The sequence below is a fragment of the Ixodes scapularis genome, unplaced genomic scaffold (assembly GCF_016920785.2).
Source record: "Ixodes scapularis isolate PalLabHiFi unplaced genomic scaffold, ASM1692078v2 PGA_scaffold11__112_contigs__length_91849675, whole genome shotgun sequence".
In the NCBI taxonomy this organism is placed as follows: Eukaryota; Metazoa; Arthropoda; class Arachnida; order Ixodida; family Ixodidae; genus Ixodes; species Ixodes scapularis.
This window is the reverse complement of record NW_024609837.1, coordinates 11,893,428-11,914,657: the sequence shown is the minus strand read 5'-3', so window position 1 is coordinate 11,914,657 and position 21,230 is coordinate 11,893,428. Positions and strand designations below refer to the sequence as shown.

Below are 21,230 nucleotides of genomic sequence, written 5' to 3'. Positions count from 1 at the left end.
CAAAGCAGGGGACAGCACTCGCCAAGGATACAAGGGCAAACTTGGAAACAGCGCGAAAAAAAACAACAAGGGGACAAGAACGAGAAGTGAGCAAAACATAATTTACCCCCTTGAGGCACGCTCCAGCACTTAAACAAATCTGCCGAATTTCTTGATGAAAGACAAGGGGAGAGCATAACCCAAGCAGTTGGAGAAGTGGGGAAGGGGGAACTCCTCTGGTACCCGTATCCTCTGTTGTATGTCCCAGACGTTGCTTTTTTCCCCCCTGGAAGATTAGCCCGTCACTCAAAATTTGTACAAAAGTGCTTTCCTCTTTCTCCCGGCCATGACTTTGACAGCACTGCACGCTACTAATGAGATCGAATAGAGCGACGCGCCTCTCTCCAATGCACCGATTGGCTCGCTGGGACCATACCCTTCGCCGTCTGCCAAGTTACGGCGATACAGAGCGTAGTCCACAGCACTTTGCCCATCAAACAGGCCTATTGACTAAAGCTGATAAAAGAAATTATCACTGGCTTATTAATCATTACATCTGGTGCAAGTTACAAAAACGGCCTGCCAACTTCATTTTTTTATACATAGAATACATTCCTAGACTTTATCTATGGGTTTTCGGCGACGTTTTTGCGGTTGTTTTTTATTTTCTTCAGATTTTGAAGTTGAGCTTGCTGCGATGGCGTCTGCATGATTCTCCGGCTGGATTCACTGTTTGTTGCTTTCTCAACACTGCCGGGTGGGACCTGACTATCATTAAGCTTTCAGTAAAAGTCGGTGGGATACTGAAAAGGAAACTACGCTGAAAGTCCACACCAAACCTATAGTCGCGACAGGCTAAGAATTTTTTAGAAGCTCCGCTCCCATCGTGCGCTCGTTGCCCTTGGGCCGGCTTTGGCTGCACGAGAAACAAATTGTCGTCATAGGAGGAGAGTTTCCTTTGGAGTCTGAGCGTCTACCGACCCCGCCGCTTCCGCGCGCAGACCCTCTCTCCACGAAATCGCGACCAGACATGGCACGACTCAAACGTACCTGTATTGCTATGCTAAAATAAACCTACGCAGTTAAATCAACCTTATCTCGACCACGACACCTTTCACCCCCTATGGTTAAGGATATCGCTTTAGTAGGACGTAATACAATCCCAAGCGAAATATTTTGTCGATACGATGTTGAAATTCTTTGCGTTAAAATGTGATTACCAGCTGCTTGGCAGGGCATGTGTGCACGTCAGCCGCGGCTGAAGCCACACCAGACTGATTTTCCTGCGGTCCGCGTGTTTTCGTTGCCGTCCGACTGGAAAAATTGGGCAGTTGAGTTTCGTGCAAGCTTGGACAAATTATGTGCACCGTGGCACGAAAGTGGCATCCCTGGAGTGAATTCCTAGTTCCACTGTCGTTCTTTAGTCCGCAGTTTGCCTTCCGACCTAACACCCCGCAACCGAAAGCGCGATTCGTGGAGCTACGTGAGGTACCGCGAAAAAAGAGCGGTACCCTCTAACCCAGGGATGTTGACTGCGCACGAGCTCATTTAAAATGCCGGAGATCCCGCCTTGTTTAACCGGAGCTCAAGATTATGGTCAACCGCCTGTCCCGCAATCCAGCCCCGACCTCATTGGGTGGAGGTATCGACGTTCTCGACTAGTTAAACTTCTGTACACTGTCCTCGAGTAGCGGGCGTAGAGAACTGGCTCCGCTCTTTGGAATTCGGAAGCCCCGACCCGCTCGTTCCTCAGGGTGTGCACATTAGGTGACGAATCGGCGTCATTGTTGCTTGAAAACACATTATTCATACTTCGCACGGGAAGTTGTCGTAACAATCCTTCTTACTTACTGTATTACTTACCGCACGCAGCAGAGTGTGAAGGCGCCAAATAGCTGCAGACAAGTCCCGAACGGGGTTCCGCGTTTTCGGTGCCTTCTCTTCTTCGAAATAGGCGGGTAGTGGTTACCATTTATTTCTTTTGACATGTTCGGCACTTTTCGGTTCTCGCCATTTGCCGAGGAGATAATTTTCTCGGCATCCACGAAGAAGCAGAGAACTTCCGGTCTGGAGACTTTGCTGATCGCTTCCTCCGGCGAAGGAGACGATAACAGATCCGCGGAGCAGCGACTATGTGAATGAAGGGTTATGGCTGGAATGACCGTGACTTAGGGTGCAGAGAGGGAGGGGTGGGGGGGTCAAAATGCATGCATATATTATAGGGTCGACTGGATTTCAAGAAAGCTGAAGCCCCATAAGCCCCCCCCCCCCCCCCCTCCGGCTACGCCCCCTCAGGGTAATCGGCTCTTAGGGGGGTGCAGGTGGCAGCTCATGGCAGAGTAGAGTGCCTTCATGTGACAGAACAGTGGCACATCAACTCATCGACAGGTCCAAGTTGTATTCTAATTATGTTGATAAAAATTATTGGGGGGCAATGTGATAGAAAAACGAACTATGGCGCCTGGAACGCGTTTCCGACTGATGTGTTTACCGCGTCCAAAAAAGGGCCCCTATATTTCCGCCTGATGATGTCGTAGAAGTTTCATACGGTCTCCGGTCGCGACCCCGACGGTGTCCGAGCAGCGGTGGTAGATGTGGCAGACGCCTGTTCTGCTGCCGGTCGCTCTCCAGTGTGACGGTCCATGGAAGTTTCGGCAGCCAGAAGTTGGGACGCCGCAACGACAGCGACACTCACTTTCGCTCGTGCTTTCCACCAGCATTTGTGCGACCAACCGCCAGGATCGCGACCTCAGACAGTAGTGAAGGTGGGCGCAACTCAGCGTTTGCAATTTAATGGTGGCGCCTGAGGGAGAGGATTGTGAAAGAATATGCGCCAATGTTGCCTGCACGAGAGCAGACGCCCGCTCTGTTGCAACTCTGTTGCCCATCTGCGTTTCCTTCTCTCGCCCCCCCTTGCAAGCAGCGAATGCCTTGGCGTAGCCTTTCTCTTTTCCTTCTCGCTCTGGAAATTATAAATGTCGAGAAGAGAAAGCAGGGTTGCCAGACAAGCAGCAACGTCCAAGCTGGTGGAATTTACCATTTTTCACGTTAAACAAATTCTTAACCTATCGGAGCAAAAGTGGTGGCTATAGAAAAGTTATCATTTATAACCTGCATAAATTATTTAAGCATATTAATGGGCTCTTATGACCTGAGTCAGGAAATAAAACGGCCCTTTCCCCCTTCCCAGCAAAATTTAGTAATTAAATGGCATCCATATCCCGTGACCCCCATCAAGCAGTTGCGCCCACCCTCACTAGAGCCGCCCTAGCATGACACACTCCGGCTTCTGTGACGCCATTTTTTGCCACTTCGGCACCACTTTCGATATATGGGCAGCATAGGATAAGTTGAGCTCACACTGCCTGATGATAGTTAGGGAGAAGGTTGTCTTAGAAGGGCAGGAGAAATCCTGTTTGCCTAGTTAGTTAAGTCGTTAGCGGTACCTAACCCCTTTTGAGACAGGGGGGTCAGCAAAGGTTTAGATTGCCGACACAGGTAAAAGTTTTAGTTTCTTGGTTTGTTCTAGCTTTTCCCACTGTTGGGACACTTTCACTGCTTGGACTTGGGCTAGGTGGCGCAAGCTACCGCCCATTACAAAGAGTTGACGGAGTGCGACGTTTGCTCGCGAGAACGTAGAGAAGGGTGTATCACATGGCGAATTCGCGTGGTCATTTCCCGGCAAAATATTTTGCCATATCTCCGCCAAGGGCGTTCGCGTGGTCAAAGGCTGGCGAGTGCGCGCCGTTCGGGTGGCAGTTCTCAGGCGTGTGCTGGCAATTTACCGGCACAATTTTTGCCCGAGCTCCAAGAGGTCGGGCAGCTTGTCTGCCAGACTGTATCCGGTATCGTCATATCCGAATCGGGAAAGGGAACCAAACGAAACAATGGTCGCCGATAGCGGATTCGAGTAGAAAACGAAGCCATTGAGACAGACACCCCTCTGTGGTCCGAGAAAGACAGCAAAAGCAACGGAGATAAAGATAAAATATTTTAAAGGAAGCTTCCGCAAGATCAGTTTCCTATGGGACACAGCGTGTTATTACACCGCTGTAAAAAATGTATTGATAGTGCTGCAGCTCGACACTTGAACGCGCATTACTATTTTAGAGGGCTGGGTCAAATCAAAATGCTGAGGATTCCAGCAAAAAGGTAATAACAAGAAAATGGAATATAAAATGGCGACGCTGGTGAGCCTTCTAGGATCCTTGTAAGATGGCAACAGTTCCTCGAGAATCTAAACAAAATATATTACAATTTGTTTACCCACGTCTCAGAGTCCGAATATATGTTGCTGATGCCTAGAGCATGCCTATTGTATCATAAAATAATCGTGGAAGAAGTTAACGAAGTTCACGAGCGGCCCAGGCAGACGAAAACGCCAGTTGCAGGCGCTTTGTGTTCGGGTGGAGAGGGTCACGTGGGGCGCCGCTGGCGCGGTTTTCGTTGCCTGTGCCGCCGGCGTGAGCTCGCCGGCGATTGACCACCCGAATTCGCCAACAGAGTGTTTCCAACTGCTTGATTTGGGACACGTGGTTTACTTCCGCGCATGCCCAATTCGCGCGCGCGCGCGCGCAGAAACCGCGGAATAGTTTGAGTTGAACTTTTCTTTAATCTAGGCGCTCTACGCTACCGCCATCCATCGAGTAGCCCTGTTCCTAATATTTTACGCGGTATCCTTTCACCACGGGCTTTAGATAATTCTGACAATGGTTTACGAAACCGTTTCTCGTAAATAGTGCGTAGATTTTGATCTCCCCAATACTGCGAAGCCTTCAGTCCAGTTCTGAAGCGTTTATGTGCAATGTGGCGCCACCACCATGTTTTGACTCCGCGCGCAAGTTGTCGTTAGCTGTCGTAGTGGGCTGCGGTGGGCTGCGCGTGCTGGTGGCAAGTGAAGCCGTGAAGCCAGTGAAGCCACAGTGAAGCCAGTGAAGCTGGAAGCCGGCGTGGAATCGCGCCCAAAAGTTCACACTTCTCATGTCTCGATCAGCCCAGCCAACTTTGACATGTACCGCTGGTGCCCAGTGCCTCGGTGCTCGCATTCTCATGATGTGTGGATCACGGTGGTGCGGTTGGTGCGGACGCGTGTGCGGTGATTCGCGGCCAGTTCTGGCATCGGAACAGAGCGAGCAGGTGGAGCGGTTGCCCCCGCGGATCCTACAAACTTCACTCGGAGAAAACTCGGAGATGGGGAATTCCCGTCGTCCCCGCACCGAAGCCCCCCCGTCTCCCGAAGAATGCATCCGCCGACGCGAAGACGACGCCAAATACGCGCTCGTTGAACTTCGAAGGAGGGCCAGGAAAGCCGCAGCCGAGCGTGAGCGCCGGCGTCGCAAAAAAGCAGAGGAAGCGCGCGAGGACTGCGAGACGGTCCTAAAAAGAAGAGCCTGGAAGGCCGAACTCCAGCGCGAATACCGGCGACGGAAACGAGAAAAGCTGTACGAGGGAAAGCCCGAGGCGCTGGCGACGCGTCGACAGAGGGGCGAGAAAGCTGAGACCACACGCGAGCGGTGGCGGCGGCTCAAAGAAGGGCCGAAGTACGACGAGTTTCTCAGGAAGCAAGCCGAGCGTCGGGCACTTAGGAAGTTACGGCAGCGCTTTGCGGCCTGGGACAGGTGTGTGGTGGCGGTGCGATTCGGCGAGCGAGCGCTTGCCGACGAGCAGTTGGCGAAGACGCCTGTCGTGGACGCTTACGTCCGTGACCGTCTGGGGTCGGAAAACTACGCCACGCAGGTGAGGCCCACATGATGTGATCTCCTCACCATTTGCACGATGGGCACGCCGAAAGCGAGTCTGATTTGTAGACCAACTCATGTTTCCGAACAAACCGGAGCGCCCCTAGCGAACGCCACCGGCACCGCGCATGCGCGATGGAGTGTAGGCAAGTTGTGTCACTGGATAAGTTTTCAGAGTACTGCATTCCTTTTCCCTTCGCCGCTCGCCTTCACATTCGCCAATTCTGGTCACGTGGACGGAACTACCGCCATGGAGGGTCCTGCTACAACATGTTTAGACAATGAGCTGTAGCGCTACACTCTGCAAGGGCTTGAAACACAGATTAATAGTTATCGCAGCAAATTAAGGTTGTATCCACGGTGGTGTGCCCGACAGTCTTCGGGTTGTTGAACGCAAACCACGAGCTTCCGATAGCAACACAAGCTCACCGCTGAACAGCTGTCGTTTCCCAAAGCGGTGCCAACCCAGGTCCATGTACAGGCAGTTTAGATCGACGATCAAGTCCTCTGGTGCTAGTCGTAAGAAAACATTTTTTTTTGTGACGCAACACATCAGTAGAGTCTTGGTAGCGTCGTTGCACTTTTGGTCAGCAGTAACGTTGAACACATTCGGCGAACGAGAACTCTTCCTGGCGTCCCTGTTGCTGCCAAAAAGCATTAATAGCACGAAACTGCGTTCACACCCTGTTCTTGGTACTTCTTGTCAACAGTTCTTTTCTTTTTCTTGAACACATTTAGCAAATATACGGAACACGGAAATCCGTAAACACAAACCGCACGCTTCACAGAGCAGCGCGGCTGGTTGTCTCAAGTGCTGGATGAAACATGAAGGATTTTGCACAGCGTTACCAGACTTTTCTGTTGTGGTTGCGGTACTCTGAAAACCTATCCAGTGACACTATGGGCAAGAAGCTTCCGGGCAATATCTGACCACTCGAGCGGCCTCAGCGAAGTTACCAAGGCTCATTAGACCGCAAAACTTCGCATGAATAATGTGACATGCAGCGATTCATTCCGCGTGGACGCCGCAAAATGGACGCTGAAGCCTTATTCGCATCATGAGATTCCGCTCGCAATTTTCAGTTGAGACGTCACACTGGCTGCAAAAGCGTGAACCATAGCTGAGGTGGTCGACATCGGTACTGAAAATCGCAAGCAGAATCGGATCAAGTGAATCGGGCATAACAAGTCGGTGATGGCAACTGGTAACAATGGTCAACATCTCCTTGTATCTACTGTTTACACTGAGCCTGCTTACCCCAACCATCCTGCAAACTTGAGTCCTTGAGGTTTGCACTTATGTCTTATCTCAATTACCGGGCCAACGTTTGGTCTACAAGCCAATGTCGTCTGAAAGAGCAGACGACAAGCAGAAACGCTCGAAAGAGCAGACAATTCGAACGATCAGGTGGCCATTTGAACTTTACGACACACTAAACGTAGTCCGCAGGTAGTCTGTACAACTTGATGGTTTTCCCGTGTTCATGTTGGATCAAAACAAACAACTCTGATGACCACAAGTATCCATGAATTCAATCCAAAGTGTTTCCCGCTAAAGCAATCGTGGTCTGACGACGTCCGTTTTTCTTAAGTTGAGGCTTGGGCGAGTTGGTACATACTTCGGAAATTAAAAACAGCGCAGAAAGACGAGGACCAGACAAAGAAGTGACACGGACGTAGCGCTGACTTACAACTGAGTTTATTGAACGCTTTTTTTTTTTTTTTTTTCAATGTTTTTTATCATTGTTTTATTTTTATTGGTGATACATCACATGGGCTGAATTTTTTATGTTCTTTTGTTCGTGACACCGCAAATAAATATTGCGAGTTTGCGTTCAATAAACTCAGTTGTAAGTCAGCGCTACGTCCGTGTCACTTCTTTGTCTGGTCCTCGTCTTTCCGCGCTGTTTTTAATTTCCGTTTTTCTTTTTTAACGGTCCCTGTTTACGTTCTTGGATGAACCGAACAGGGCAAAAAATGCATGAAAACCGACCTTTAAACCTTTCCCAGCTCTTTTGGTAAAGCCACGGTTGCGGCGTTTTGGCGAGAAGCCATGTTTTTCCTCTGGCTTCTTTCAAAACAACGCAGGAATGCACGTTTCTCATGGTGACCTCCGCCCACAATTCCAGACCTAAGTGCGCTCGACGCGCCCCACCGCGCTGTGACATAGCAGTGAAGTTCGTGTATAGTCACTGGCTAGGCAACAATAAGGAGCCTTAGTGATCCCGCCTCCAGTGCGAGCTTCCTACCTTGGACATGGGCTGGAGTACACCAGCCTTTCCCCTGCATTCATTACGGCTTGCCCACGGGGTTCCAGGTGAGGCACAAGATGGCACAAGACAGCAGAGTTTCTAAAATAGATGGGTAAACTGCTCAATAGACCCTTCCCAAAATTCAGTCTGGCCACTTTGATCGCTATCATCATCTGTGGAAAGGCATCTGTGCCATACCAATGGCGGCCTTCCAGCGACTCATAAAGGAAGACGTTGAAGATGCTTCTAAGCGGATGATGCGAGGCCTGTACATTCGGGGGGTCAGTACGACGCGACGTAGGAATGAAACACAAGAGCTACGTAAGCGTTTATTTCTAATAACTCAGATTCAGTCAATCTGCGGGCGGCACACAATTGGCTTTAAAGCACTTTGGTGTATAGAATTTTCTCGAGGCATCTGAGTGGGTTGGAGCTTTGTTCTGAATGCAGGTTCTTGGTCACCATCGAACTGAAAGTGATCGAGAAAGAACTCACACTGAACAATTTCTCGCGTGCCGTTGACTTGCGAAAGTGACGTTGCCGATACAAGTTCATATCCGCCATTGATATGGCAAAAGCTAAACTGCTTTACGAACCACCAGATGGCACTGAATTTCGGAAAGGGTCTATATGCTAAAGTCTTGCACAGTGGCACACTTGAAAGTGCTTGCATGGCCCATGACTGCCAAACAAAGCTGGACTTCATGAGGTCTTAGGTTATAGTGCTGTGAAAGCATAGGCCACTGTCTCTGCTCAACTGGTTGGGCAATCACTGTAGCTGCAGAAAAATGTGGGTTAAAAAGCTCACTTTTTTCATGACTAACAGTCTCGAGCTCTTTTCAGTCATTCGTCGGAGAGAAAATTTTTAGGACACCTAACACGAAGGCATTGCAGGTGTCTGTGAAGGCACTTCAAAGAAAAACCTTATACAGTCGAGCCAGGTCACAAACTGTTCTGCTATGTGCAAGTAGTCTCGTCATTCGGCGCATGAAGAGTGGAGCTGTCGTGGCAGTTCTAACTTCACGCTCCTGAACACTGGAGCTGTTGCTGTGGGCTTGCTGTCGTCAGCCCAGTTATATTCGTTCGGAAATCACCTGGAGGATGATGGCATTAACCGGTCACTGCCACCATGTTGTGTTAGCCAGTAGGAGGGGGGCAGAGGCTCGTCAAGCAACACTGAGTTGCTTTTTTTTTCTCTGCCTCCCCTCTCCAAACGGAGGAAAAAATAAAGACTTTTGAGACAAGAACAAGGCCATCTCCTCCTTGAGCCTAGACAAAGGTCCTTCTTTAATTTGTCGTCTTCTCAAACCCCCTATTTTCGACATGCAAGGGCATGCGTAGCCTAGCTTATTCAGCACCCTTAACACGGCAAGATGAGATCGGAAAGATTGAAACATCTGCCTGACTAGCATATTGAGGAGTTTCAGCGAATATAGGGGGCGCTCCGATAGATCCAACATGGCGGACAAGAGGGGGATAGATTTGCGACGCCCGTAGACCGGTAGCGTATAAATAGAACAAAGCGTGTCGTTCTCTGTTTGTTGCCGTGTGCGAGACGATCATCATTTCAACCAAGACCTACCGTGATGCTACAGATGAAGTGTTCAAGCCAGTCGAAGGCAAGAAACCTTGCCATAGTCAAGATAGGTGTGCAAGTGTTCGACGTGAGCTCTCACGCTGGTGCAGCTGTCATCAAGTTGAACCGAATGTACGCGGGTCCAAAGAAAGGTACATATCAACAATGTTCGCGCGTTCAAACTATGACGCGTTCTTTATCTCAAACTAAACTTATCGGTCTGCGGCTACGAACATTTTCGTTGACGTGGCTTAGATGATGTAACCATTCAGGCCTCGCATTAGAAGGTGTTGCGAACTTTTCGGTTGTTCTAGTTAATTGTGCTAAAAAGCGGTTGGATGGAAAGTATGACAACTACAGCATACAAGGGACGATTGAGGTCTTTATCCTGCGTTCTATGTATCGAAACATCGGTATCCTTGGTGTTATATTGCGATGAGCTGGTCGCCGATCGTCCTGTTTTTACGCATAATGTAAACAAGCCCCGGAAGCGCCAATCTCATTTCCATGTGCTTGTGCACCCCTACAAGCCTCATTTTGGCTCTTGTGGAAAGCTTTATTGTAATAGCAATAGTCTCATCGGTCATTCGAGTTGTATGTGCCACGGTGATATCTGCTGTGTGTGATCTGCTGACAAACAAGTCTATTAAATGCGAGGAGGAGAACGAAGGTAAAGCTTTTTTAACTGTTTTCTTTTTACAGAACAGGGCAAAGCTTCTAAAACAAGAGCAACCTTAGCTCAAGAATGAATTGCAAAAGGTGCTTATGCCAAGTGGTAGATGTATGCAGTTGATTTTCTGTTTGCTTCTGCATTGTAAATTGGAAGATATGTATCAGCAGAAGACATGTGTCCTTTTCAAAATGTCTTTTATTAGAGCAAATAGGTTTTCATACACAACCGAAGAGTTCGAAACACCATTTAATTTGAGGCCTGAATGGTTACATGATCTAAGCAACGTCAACGAGAATGTTTGTAGCCACAGACTGATAAATTTAGGTTAAGTATGCGTCATAGTTTCAGCCTCAAACACTCAACATTGTTATGTACCTTTCTTGATGACAACTGCACCAACGTGAGAGAGCCCACGTCGTCGAACACTTGCACACATATCTTGACTATGGTAGGGCAAGATTTCTTGCTTGAAGTGAAGATCATCTCGCTACGACTAGCTACGACCACCCCCGCAGCGATGCAGGCACCGAAGGGGTGCAACGCAGTCAGTCGCCGTCACCGGACGCTGCTCGTTTGGCATTCACGGCTTTCCGCCCAGGTGCTTCGTTTCTACTTGGCACCGAGTGTTATTTTCTGTGCTTGTGTGTGTGCCGAGTGACTAGATATGGGCCTCAAGAGCAGTTCTTCAGGCTCAATAGCGTTCGCCGAAGAACTTCTGAAGAAAATGCCACCCAGGAAAAAAAGCACAAAGACGCAACGCACCAGCTTGGTGGACTATGCACTGGGCGCGGAAATCGGGCCCTGCGAATTATACACCAAATGCAAACTATCTAAACAAAACAAAAACATTTTTACGCTCAAATTGGCTTCTGTGGACTATACGCCTGGGCACTGGTGCCCGTTATTATGCATTGTATATTCACTGCTGTTTGTTGTGGCTTGAGAGTGCCTTCCTGTAATGATGCAGAGGGGTCCACTGAACCTTGAAATAAAGATATTTAAGCACATCTAGATGCAATGTCCCTTTAATTTGCCAACAGCACGCCAATGGTCACGATCAAAACTCACCGTGTCAGTGGGCAGTTTTCCACAATATTTATTGCCATGTAATCACCAATTTGGTCCATTAAAAGTCTTGAGCCTGTAGCACATCCATTCTGGATCTGCAAAGCTTATGCTGTAGACGTGCGTCATCATATGAGCATGTTTCTTATCAATCTTAAACGTAAAACGCTAGTTATGCAACGACATTCCCATATCACATTTTTAGCAAATTGAATGGTCCCACCTGTCATACTGTTAGCTTTGGAAGTAAACCAATTCACAATACCACCAGTAGAATACATCGTGCCAAGCATTAGTGCCGCATGTGGCACAAAAAATGTCCTAACTAGGGAAGCAAACTTCATCGATCGTGTTGATTAAAGCACTCAAGTACGGGCGAAATCATCAATCAAAGAAGGTCACTCGAAAGGGAAGTTTGCTCGCTCAACGAATATGACTTTTTATTGGGCGTTCCGCAATGTAGGCCGAAGACATGCACTCCGTGATTGGTACAGAAGCATTTTCAATCGGTCGTGCGAGCGCAAAAACAACAACAAAAACAAAGGTGGATTAGAAACGCGATAGATTCGCCTTTGCACGGAGTACTTACACTCAAAATCGTGTCAACATAAAGCGACTATGGCCCACCTTGCTAGCAGCAATTTTAAAATTTATCCGTGTAGTCGTCGCACCCGTGCACCAACCGAAAGCGTTGCTGCAAGCCCCTCCGCCGTCAACTTTGAGTCGCTGTCGAGTCTGAAGAACTCTGCTCTGTGAGGTCCACATCCAGCCACTGAGCACACACAGAAGCACAGGGAATAATACTCGGTTCCAAGTGCAAGCGAAGAACCCGGGACGGAAAGTCCTGAATGCCAAACGACCTGCGTCGGGCGACGGCGGCGACTGACTGCGTAGTACACAGGTTGCGCTCCTTCGACGCCTGCATCGCTGCGGCGGGTGGTCGTAGCTCGTCGTAGCAGTTCGTGTCATCACTGTTGCTCGTACCGGAACACTAGAGCCGCGTAATATTCTTGCTGCCGAAGTTTATAAGCCTACGTTCGCGGCCAACGCATTAACACAAAGCCAACGCCCAGCGAACCTATCCCCCTCGTTCTCTTTCGGCGACCGGCCGCCAGGGCGGTGACACCGTCGCTGAAACTCCTCAATAGTGTTGCCAGCTTCTGTTAATAAAAAGAGCAGTAGCAGAATTCGGTGCTGCTATGAAAAATAAATTGACCATTCCTTATATTTACAGGCATTGCTTGCACCGGTTGCTATGGATCAGTTGGCTATATTAGTTGTGTGCCTTTATTCAAACTGAGTAGCTACTCCCGACATAATATCTGAACAGTATAAGCATGAAGAGCTGTTCGTGCCACCGTGCGTGTTTGCGGATTATTACTCAACCATCGCATCGATAGTTGCCCGCGTGAAACAAGTTCTCTTCTTTTGATTCAACTTCCGTTGTTGTCGAGTGACGGGCACATCACAAGAAAGCGAAGAGCAATGCCGGCGAACGCGAGGACAGGAGCAAACCAAACGCCATGGGGGCCGCCATCTTTAAAAAGGAATCAACAGAAGAGACATAAAAAGTAGTTAGTTCCCCCATACCTCGTGAGAGGGCGCTTTCAAGGGTTCGCAAAAAAATATTTAAAGGGCTTTCGCTTTTTTAAAGTTATTTTGTAGAAAACGTAATTTAAATTGCTCGCTTAAAAAGTATAGCTTTTGGTTGTTTTCTGTATTAGAAGACTATCTCTTCCTTTCCAAACACCTTCTTTGCCGTCTCTCTCACCGGCGCTTCGGACTTTATCTGCTTCGTCTGTTTCCTGCCTGCGATGGACTGGGAGGCGACCGCGAATACATCTGCGGCGGCTTCCGCATGCAAACGTGGCCGCCCACGCAAATACGCCACAGCCGAGGAAGCAAGGGAGCGGATCAATGCGGCCAGGCGAGCGAAGAGGCGGGCAGCGAAAGCGACCAAAGCCCTATCTCCGGAGTCTCGGCGTGCCCGTCACGCGAGTTTACGACGCGCGAGACGCAACGCGGACGCCGAGCTGAGAAAACGAGAGGCCGAGGCTATGCGTCGGAAGCGTCAACAGGATCAAGAATTTCGAAAACGAGAGGCCGAGTATAAGCGTCGGAAGCGTCAAGAGAATCAAGAATTTAGACAACGAGAGGCCGAGGACAAACGACGCAAGCGTCAACAGGATCGAGAACTTGCAAAGCGCGAGGCCGCGAAAACATTCCACCCGCGGAACTGTGATGCTTTCGCATTCCTACACGTAAGCACTCTATAACATCCCGGTCGTTTCCTAGTTAACCAAGTTAACCGGCTTGTTATACACGAACCAAAGAAAAAAAAAATCTAATCTAACGAGCTGACGAAACCCGGTTGAAAACAGGGCGGGAGCCAGATGCATAGCGAGAGTGCGACCAAACGTCAGTCCCCCCCGCACACACGCTGGATAAGACATTTCCACTGGTTCCACTGCCAACTACGACCGAAAACACATGAATCCGTCAACACACCACCATCACAAACAAAACCACGACAGAGCTTCTACCACATTACCACTGCGACCGTCGAAAGCGGACGGGTGGACGTCGAAATAATGGAGCCACAATTTTAGATGCGGAGCATCTCTTGCTCGGGTCTATGCGGCGTCGTAGTCCGCACTCACACTACGCATGCGCAACTCTCCTTCCCTCTCTCCAACAGCTGCGCGTGTTGGCTGCTGGTTCAGTTCACCCGCTGTTGACTTCACTTCATTCCGTTCTTCCGATGAAGTGTGATGGAAGCAACAGTCCCGTCAGTTGGTGGGTTGGCACAAGCAAACGTCAGCACCACATTACAAACTAACAGCAACGCTACGTCCACTGAAGACAAAGCTGCGCAGCGAAGGGCACGCGACGCTGAGCGCAAACGCTTGAAGCGAGCGACAGACCCTGAACTACGGCAACGAGAAGCGGCGTCCATTCGTCAACGTCGGGCGGCGGATGCGGAACTACGACAACGTGAAGCAGCGGCGGTTCGAGAACGTCGAGCAGCAGAACCTGAGGTTCGGGACCGTGAAGCTCAACGTAAACGTACGAAGCGAGCGGCGGAACCCGACCTTCGAGAACGGGAAGCGGCGTGTAAACGTCAACAACGAGAGGCTGCTCCCGATGTTGCACGCGAGCGCGAGCGCGCAGCAAAAGCGGCGTCGCGAGCCAAGCAGCACGCGCAGCCCGACGCTCGCTTCAAACGTGACTTCCTGGACCGGAGCTTCGGACACAGTTGCAAGGTGTGTGATAGACTTTGGTTCGACAACAACCTCACGCGCATCTCCGCATCACCCCATGTTTCCCCTCGGGACGGAAATGACGTCACGGACGTCGAAATAAGGCAGATATTCTGACGGTAGACATCGAAATAGTCACTTCCTTTACGGCTCTACCGGCTGTACGTTGAGTTCGGTGTGGTTCGGTCCGTGTTGCTGTTGGCCGTGCGGAGCTTGCTCGCATATATTGTCGTTCGCGTACTTTGTCTGTAGGTTCGGTTTTACTTGTGTGGATTGGATGTACCCGATCTCCCGGACATCGGGACACCATTGCGCGGTTCTACGTTGTTCGAACAACGACCGGAAGCGTCAAATAGCATGTAACCAGCCCTGCAGCGTGCACGGAAGCCTGCAACGCGAGTGCGGGTGTAATGTTTTTAAGCTTCATCGCTTTCCGCCCGGCGAGGAACTCCGGCGTCAGTGGGTCGCCTCGGTAAATCGGGAAGACTTTTGCCCGTCGCCAAACTCCCGAGTGTGCTCGCAGCATTTCACGAATGGGGTGCGCACGGAGAACTCCGTCCCGACTGTCAACATGGGATACTCTCGCGAGGTGCGTACATTTTTCTTCGTGGGCATAAGACCGCAATCGGACGGAAAGTTGTGGCCGAGCTTTCGGTTGCACGTGAAAAGATCCCCGGGTGGTCCAAATTGACCCTCGGTCCTCCTTTGCGGCGCGCCAGATGACCGCGGTTGGTTTGGCTCGTAAAACCCCCAAATTTTACTTACTTGGGCGTGGGAGTAGCGCTCCCTTGCACGTGACGTCACGCTAGGGAAGGATCAATGTTTAGCGCAGTTGTGGCACTCGGTGAAGGGGGATAGCCCCCCTCACTGCTGCAGTGGAGTGGAGGAACGTTTATTGATTTCATACTGTTCTCTGACAGTTACAAAATGGTAGGGCCAGATGGTGAAAGTTGGCTTAGAAAGATAAGGTTGGTTGGTTGTGCGGAGGGGGGAGAGGCTTAGATTTCTCTCCCGAGCTTCGTCCTTTTCAGGTAGGCGAGTACAAAGGCCAGGATCTTGCATCTATGGCTGATGTCACCCGTTGGGTGCAACCATATCCTTGGGGTTGCTTCGGTCGGTCTGTCTTGCGCAGTGATTGATGCAAGGCCGTCTTCCCGCTGGTTCATGAAGCAGCAGCACACCCACATGAGACTAGTCAAGTCTGCTACCGTCTGCTCCTTCAGTATGGGCATGTTGCCCATGTAGGAATTGGGATGTTTATGTAAACTTGCGGCATCTGTCCATTTCCTCTTGTAGGCCGGTGTGGCGGCACTTTCTGTCCCTGGTTTCCGTAGGAGCACCATCTGCTACCTTCCGAGGCCTCTGGAAGTAGGGTTTTGATCTTCCTTGTGTCGTTTCAATTTTCGTTCCTTCAGATGGACCTTGACTTCTGTTAGGCGTCCAACGGGGTCTTGCGGTGCGGGGGTCCGAATCGCCGGCCCATCGATGCAGGGACCGAGACCCTTGCTAACATTAGCAATGCGAAGGTGGAGACAGTTGTACGCTCTCGCAGCACCGTTGGCAATGGACCCTTCTCAAAAGTCTGTGTCATCGCCTGTCCGCCATTGCTGGATCACATACTCTGAGCACGTATTGGATAGGAGGGCTGTGTCGGTGTTCGGCGTGAGCTCTGCTCGTATTGAAGACTGGTGCTGCGTCTGCATTAGGCGAGGACTCTGATTCTGTCACGCTCTTGGTGCCCAAGAAATGGCAACCATCAATGTCGCTTAGACTTTTGAAAAAAGTCTATTGTAGGGCTGATTTCGTGGTGCATCTGGCAGCCCTTATTGTTTCTTGTGAGTCCGTGAAGATTGTTACTGTCGAATCTGGTGTTGTTTCTTCCACTATGTATTTTAATGCTGCGTGGATGGCCTTCACTTCTGCTGTTCTGCACCATTTGATGCGAGTTGCTTTATATCCTTCGTTTACGATGTGCCATGCAACCATGGATGTTCTTCTCGTGGACAATGTAATGGACGACGGAGTTTGCATTCTCTCGCATCGTTTCGACTTCTTGCTTGTTTCTCTTTACATACTTTTTCTTCGGCCCTTACGTTGCAGTCCAGTGTTTTTTGGGAGCGGCGTACGTAGGATCATAACGACTTCTTCCCACGGTGAGATCTTCTCCCCATTGCCGTCGTCTTGCACAACCACGTCGTTTATGGCGAGACACGCCACCCCCCAGCACAGAAGCAGCCCTGAAACGGCAGTTGCTACCACTTCGGAGTGCTGGAAGGTTCTCCGACGCGCCTACAAAGAAAAAGCGCAGCCCTGGGCAACCATAGATCGGTCCTTCCCCTTCCCCTGACATGGCCACACCACGCAAGATTCGTTCTCCGTCCGAGGAGCGGGAACAGCACGCGCGTCGTGCTGAGCAGAGTCGACGGAGGGCCGCGACGGCGCGACAACAGCAAAAGGCGCAGGGCCCCGAATACCACGCACGAGAGGCAGCGCGTAAGCGCAGAAAGCGTCAAGACCCCCGCGTTCGCGAGGAAGGGGCAAAGAGAAAGCGTCAACGACGGGCCGCAGACGACAATCTGCGGGAGCTTGTGGCGGACGTAAAGCAGCAGAGGCGGCAAGATCCAGACGTTGTGCCCTCCGCTGCGGCGATCACCGCATTAGAAGCACGTCTGAGTGTCATTTTCTCGCCAAAGAGCACCTTTCGTAAAATCACTGTGCCAGACCATATCTACAACTATACTGCTAAAAGAGGAGCTTGTAAAGCAAATACCCTAAAGCACGTCAGCTAACAGTATATATTCTAAAGAACATCTTGCTACAATGCAAGAGCTGCCGCTGTTTGCTGTTGATCGCAGTCTACTTTGAATGGTCGTTTGCAATTTTTTATTTTACTTATTTTTTATTTATTTATTTTTTTTTTTTTTCAGGGAGACACTGCCCCAGATCAGCTCCAGATAGCCCCGGGGAGGATTAGCAAGAAAAGGAAGAAGAATGCCAATGGTATGGACCCTCTTCTCTAACCGGCTGCTTCGCAGTCCGGGGCTGTCGCGAGAAAAGTTTCCCGTTCTGACTTGTCTGACGCGTGCTGAAGTCGAGCCTTTTAAGGATTCACGTGGCATCCTCGTGTGTAGTGCATGGAAGGTTGTGCGCCGAGAAACGGGGAGGGGAGGAGACGAGAACATGTGGCGACGTCGGAATGCTGAGCTCTGGTCGCAACGATTGGTGGGTAGATTTGAAGCTAGCTTGCCTTCTTCTCCACTGCACGCGTCGGAGCGCCAGCGTCTAGCATTTATCTCTCGCATTCGACAAGAGCAGTGGAGACCAGAGCAGCTAGCTTTTGGTATACCCACTAATCATTAAAAGCAGAGTTCTGCATTCTGATGTCCTTGTGCGCTCTCGTCTGCTCCTCTCTCTGTTTCTTGGCGCTCAAGTCTGATCACGTTGACGTCTGACAATGAAACGGCAGCTTAATGTTGTGGGAGTACCTGCTGTTCTGACTGAACTAAACCTGAGAAATTTGTCCTCCGTCCCTGTGTCCCCCCGCTCGTGCCGTCGCGCTTTGAAGGCGTAGCGATGCCATTTGTGTGGCACGGATGCCACGTCGTTGGCATTGGGACCGCTCGGCGCTCCTTTTAAATACAACCAAAAGAAGGGTGGGAATGGGATGCATAAACATCTAGCAAGTGCTTCACAGTCTATTTTTTTTATTTATAATAATTTAAATTTATATTAATATAAATTTATAATAATAATAATAAATCTTCATTTTGTTTCATCACTGAAACGGGGGACCACAACAAACAGCTGCTGCAACAGCTTGACGGAGGCTCTGGCCCCCTTTACAGCAGGCGATTCCTAAGCGATTTCAAAAATGGACAAAATAGCTGCTTTGAGAGAAAGAATGCTATTTTAAATGTACAGACCACAGATCAAACAAAAACAAGAGAAAACATGAAATTAATACATTCATTGTGATATACAATGGTACAGTGATCTGTATGCCTTAGCCATACTTAAGAAAATAACCCTAAAATAATGCTCGTACCTCTGCCAGCGTTATTGCATGAATATCAACACCTTTTAAAAATAATTCATTTATTAAAGTAGTTAATTGGGAATTTAGCATGTGGTTATAAAATAATACATGTGGTGGTGAAACAAACCATTTTGCTTTAGGGCATAGTTGGTATGAGGAAGTGAAAAGGACTAGGTTACATAATTCCTCAAAAACTTTATTTTTGAACTGCATAGACTTCTTGTACGCCACAAGATGTCGGGACCTGTAAATATTTGAAATTGGTTTTATATTAAACAATGAGAACAAGTGTTCAGTATGATCATAGTATGAAACATTGGCAATAGCACGCACAGCTTTCTTTTGTAAAATATGTAGTTTATTTATATTTGTTTTTGTTGTATTTCCCCAAACTAGATGACAATAATTAAGTTGGGAATATACCAAAGCATTGTAATGATTGAAGAACAAAGCGAGCAAATTTGCGGTTACTTGGAGACAAAGATTTATAATTGCATTCGATGTGTATATTTGTTTGTTTTTCTTGACTGGAGATCTTTCTTTATTTGTTTGACTCTTTAATTGTGTTTGATTTGTTTGTAAGATAATTAGAAGCTCCGCACACGTGATGCGCATGAGATGGTCACTTCAGTTGTAGGCAGCTTTCTCGGTAGTGGCATAGAAGTGCCGGCCTTTCCGATTCAAACTTTTAACGCTTCTCAGAATTTAATTGAGGGAACGGGAGCTTACATTTGACAGAGAAGCTCTGTAAAGTACCACCGATTCGGATTCTAAAATCGCCGGAATGTCGTAGAAGCAGCTGCGGCACAGTGAAACCGTACGAAAGCAAGGTAACAACTTTCACCTTCAATATTTTCATTCAACGCTTCTAAGCTTGAACAACTTGCAAGCACTGTACGTGCTTCCGCCAAATATTTGAAAATAGAGCCCTTGCATTGACCCCGTTTTTGGACTATTCCTCTGGAAACAAAACCCAACCACTGAGGAACATCTTTTGACCAAAAAAATGGTGTTGTTTTTTGGCATAATGTGAATGTGAAGTCAATGCATTATCAAACTAACTTTATTTTTAGAAGTTTGTAATCGTATAGTTATATCTTGTCTGCATTGGCACACTATTGTTTGGTCTCTTTAATTAAAAGCTTTTTTTTTTTTTCGTAATTTACGAAATTTTGGCATGGAGGCTTCTGAAAAGAACTTGGGAAATTACTGTTTTGTGGGCCGTCTGACAGACCACGCACATGCTGGTATTAGCAGCAACTTGTTTACTATTTCCTTATATGTATTTTTTTTTTCTTTTCATGCATCATTCATTATGTTTTGAATGTTTTGTCTCAGATGTGCAGGATGACTCTGAAGTCCAAGAAAGCGAAACCATACTGCCCGACGATGGACCGGGTGAGTTTTCACTTTTGTGTCTTTCGCCCACGTGGCCGATTGTTTAAGAGGTTGGCGTTATTGGTTATTGAAGATTCTGTGCCTTGTACCTTAGAAGACTGTATCACTTATCTCCATGCAGAGCTTCAAGCTTCTGAAAATACCTGTAAATCCATTAGCATGTTAGTGGCAATAGGATCATTTCATTAATAATGGAGGCAGTTCCGTTTATTATTCCTGAAAGATGCTTCAGATGAAGTGCATTACTTGCATGGGGTACCTAAGAGATCTAACCTTTTGATTAATAAAAACCATTCTTGAGGTGTGGTATGCAAGGATGGCTGAATTTCATTGATAAGGGTGCAGACAGTGTTAAGAAGTACTTTAAAAGTATGTTGTACTGAAAGCAGTATATGGAAACCAAATTTCGGAGCTCATCTCTCTGCTTCAATCTGAAGCAGACTGAAGAAGGACTTCACAAACACCAATATTCCGTAGAAAAAAAGCAAGAAAACAGTTCGAACTGAATTAAATGCTTACAAAAAGCCACCTGTCACAGGTTCGGATGTTAAAGGTCCCATTTAAACAAACAAATTTGGGATTTGACTTGGACCGCTGTCCAGGTGTTAGGACCACACCTTGGCGATAGACTTCCTGAGAGGCGGGAGGAATTGAGAGCAAAGCATGCCGACATTACAAACAGTATTTTATATAAAATAATTCAAAAGTAAGGGAAAGGCGCACTGGACGTGCACACAGTCGAAAAAAGGAAAGAAAAAAAATATCAAAAGTCAAATCGAGGTTGTCATACAGTTTTGGAGGGGGAGAGCCGAGTCAGGGTCCCAAGATGCCGGTGGGGGTCCGGTTCGTTGCGCCGCCAGTCGGGGTCGAGTATTCGTGGTGGCTTGAGTGTTGTTATGACGCACAGCACTCACAAGCACTGACACCCCTCTCCGTCGAATACTTTCTCGGTGGTCGAACAACCATACCGCCGCGGACCTGCTCAGCGCCGACCATCCACACTGTCGCAACCTTGCTGCGACAGTGTGGATTGCTGCACAATTATACTGAGCAGCAGAACAATGCTCATTTGGTGCATGCTTTTATGGCAAAGCTAAGTTTGACGACGGATAGAGGCAGCAGACAACCAAAATCGCTTCTATATTTCCTCCCATTTTCTCCCTTGCTTCGTTACCGCACCGCTTCCTTTTCTTTTGATGGACTAGTGAATCTGATGTGGTAGTGTTTTAAATCTTCCACTTGAACTGTCAACG

General features: G+C 48.6%; 2 protein-coding genes across 2 annotated transcripts in view; both read left to right on the top strand.

The window, feature by feature from the left end:
• Positions 1 to 4,943: 4,943 nt before the first annotated feature.
• On the top strand, positions 4,944 to 5,931 carry LOC121047633 (UBX domain-containing protein 1-like). Its single transcript, XM_040503048.2, has one exon. It carries the CDS (start codon positions 4,960 to 4,962, stop codon positions 5,728 to 5,730), a length of 771 nt encoding a protein of 256 aa, XP_040358982.1. The 5' UTR covers positions 4,944 to 4,959; the 3' UTR covers positions 5,731 to 5,931.
• Positions 5,932 to 12,731: 6,800 nt separating this feature from the next.
• Positions 12,732 to 21,230, top strand: part of LOC8039250 — a 48,861-nt gene continuing 40,362 nt past the window's right edge. Inside the window, exons 1-3 of the mRNA XM_040503050.2 lie at positions 12,732 to 14,546; positions 17,471 to 17,543; positions 19,918 to 19,977. Coding sequence (XP_040358984.1) covers positions 14,055 to 14,546; positions 17,471 to 17,543; positions 19,918 to 19,977 — 625 coding nt within the window. The 5' untranslated portion in view covers positions 12,732 to 14,054. The remainder of the gene's footprint in view (positions 14,547 to 17,470; positions 17,544 to 19,917; positions 19,978 to 21,230) is intronic.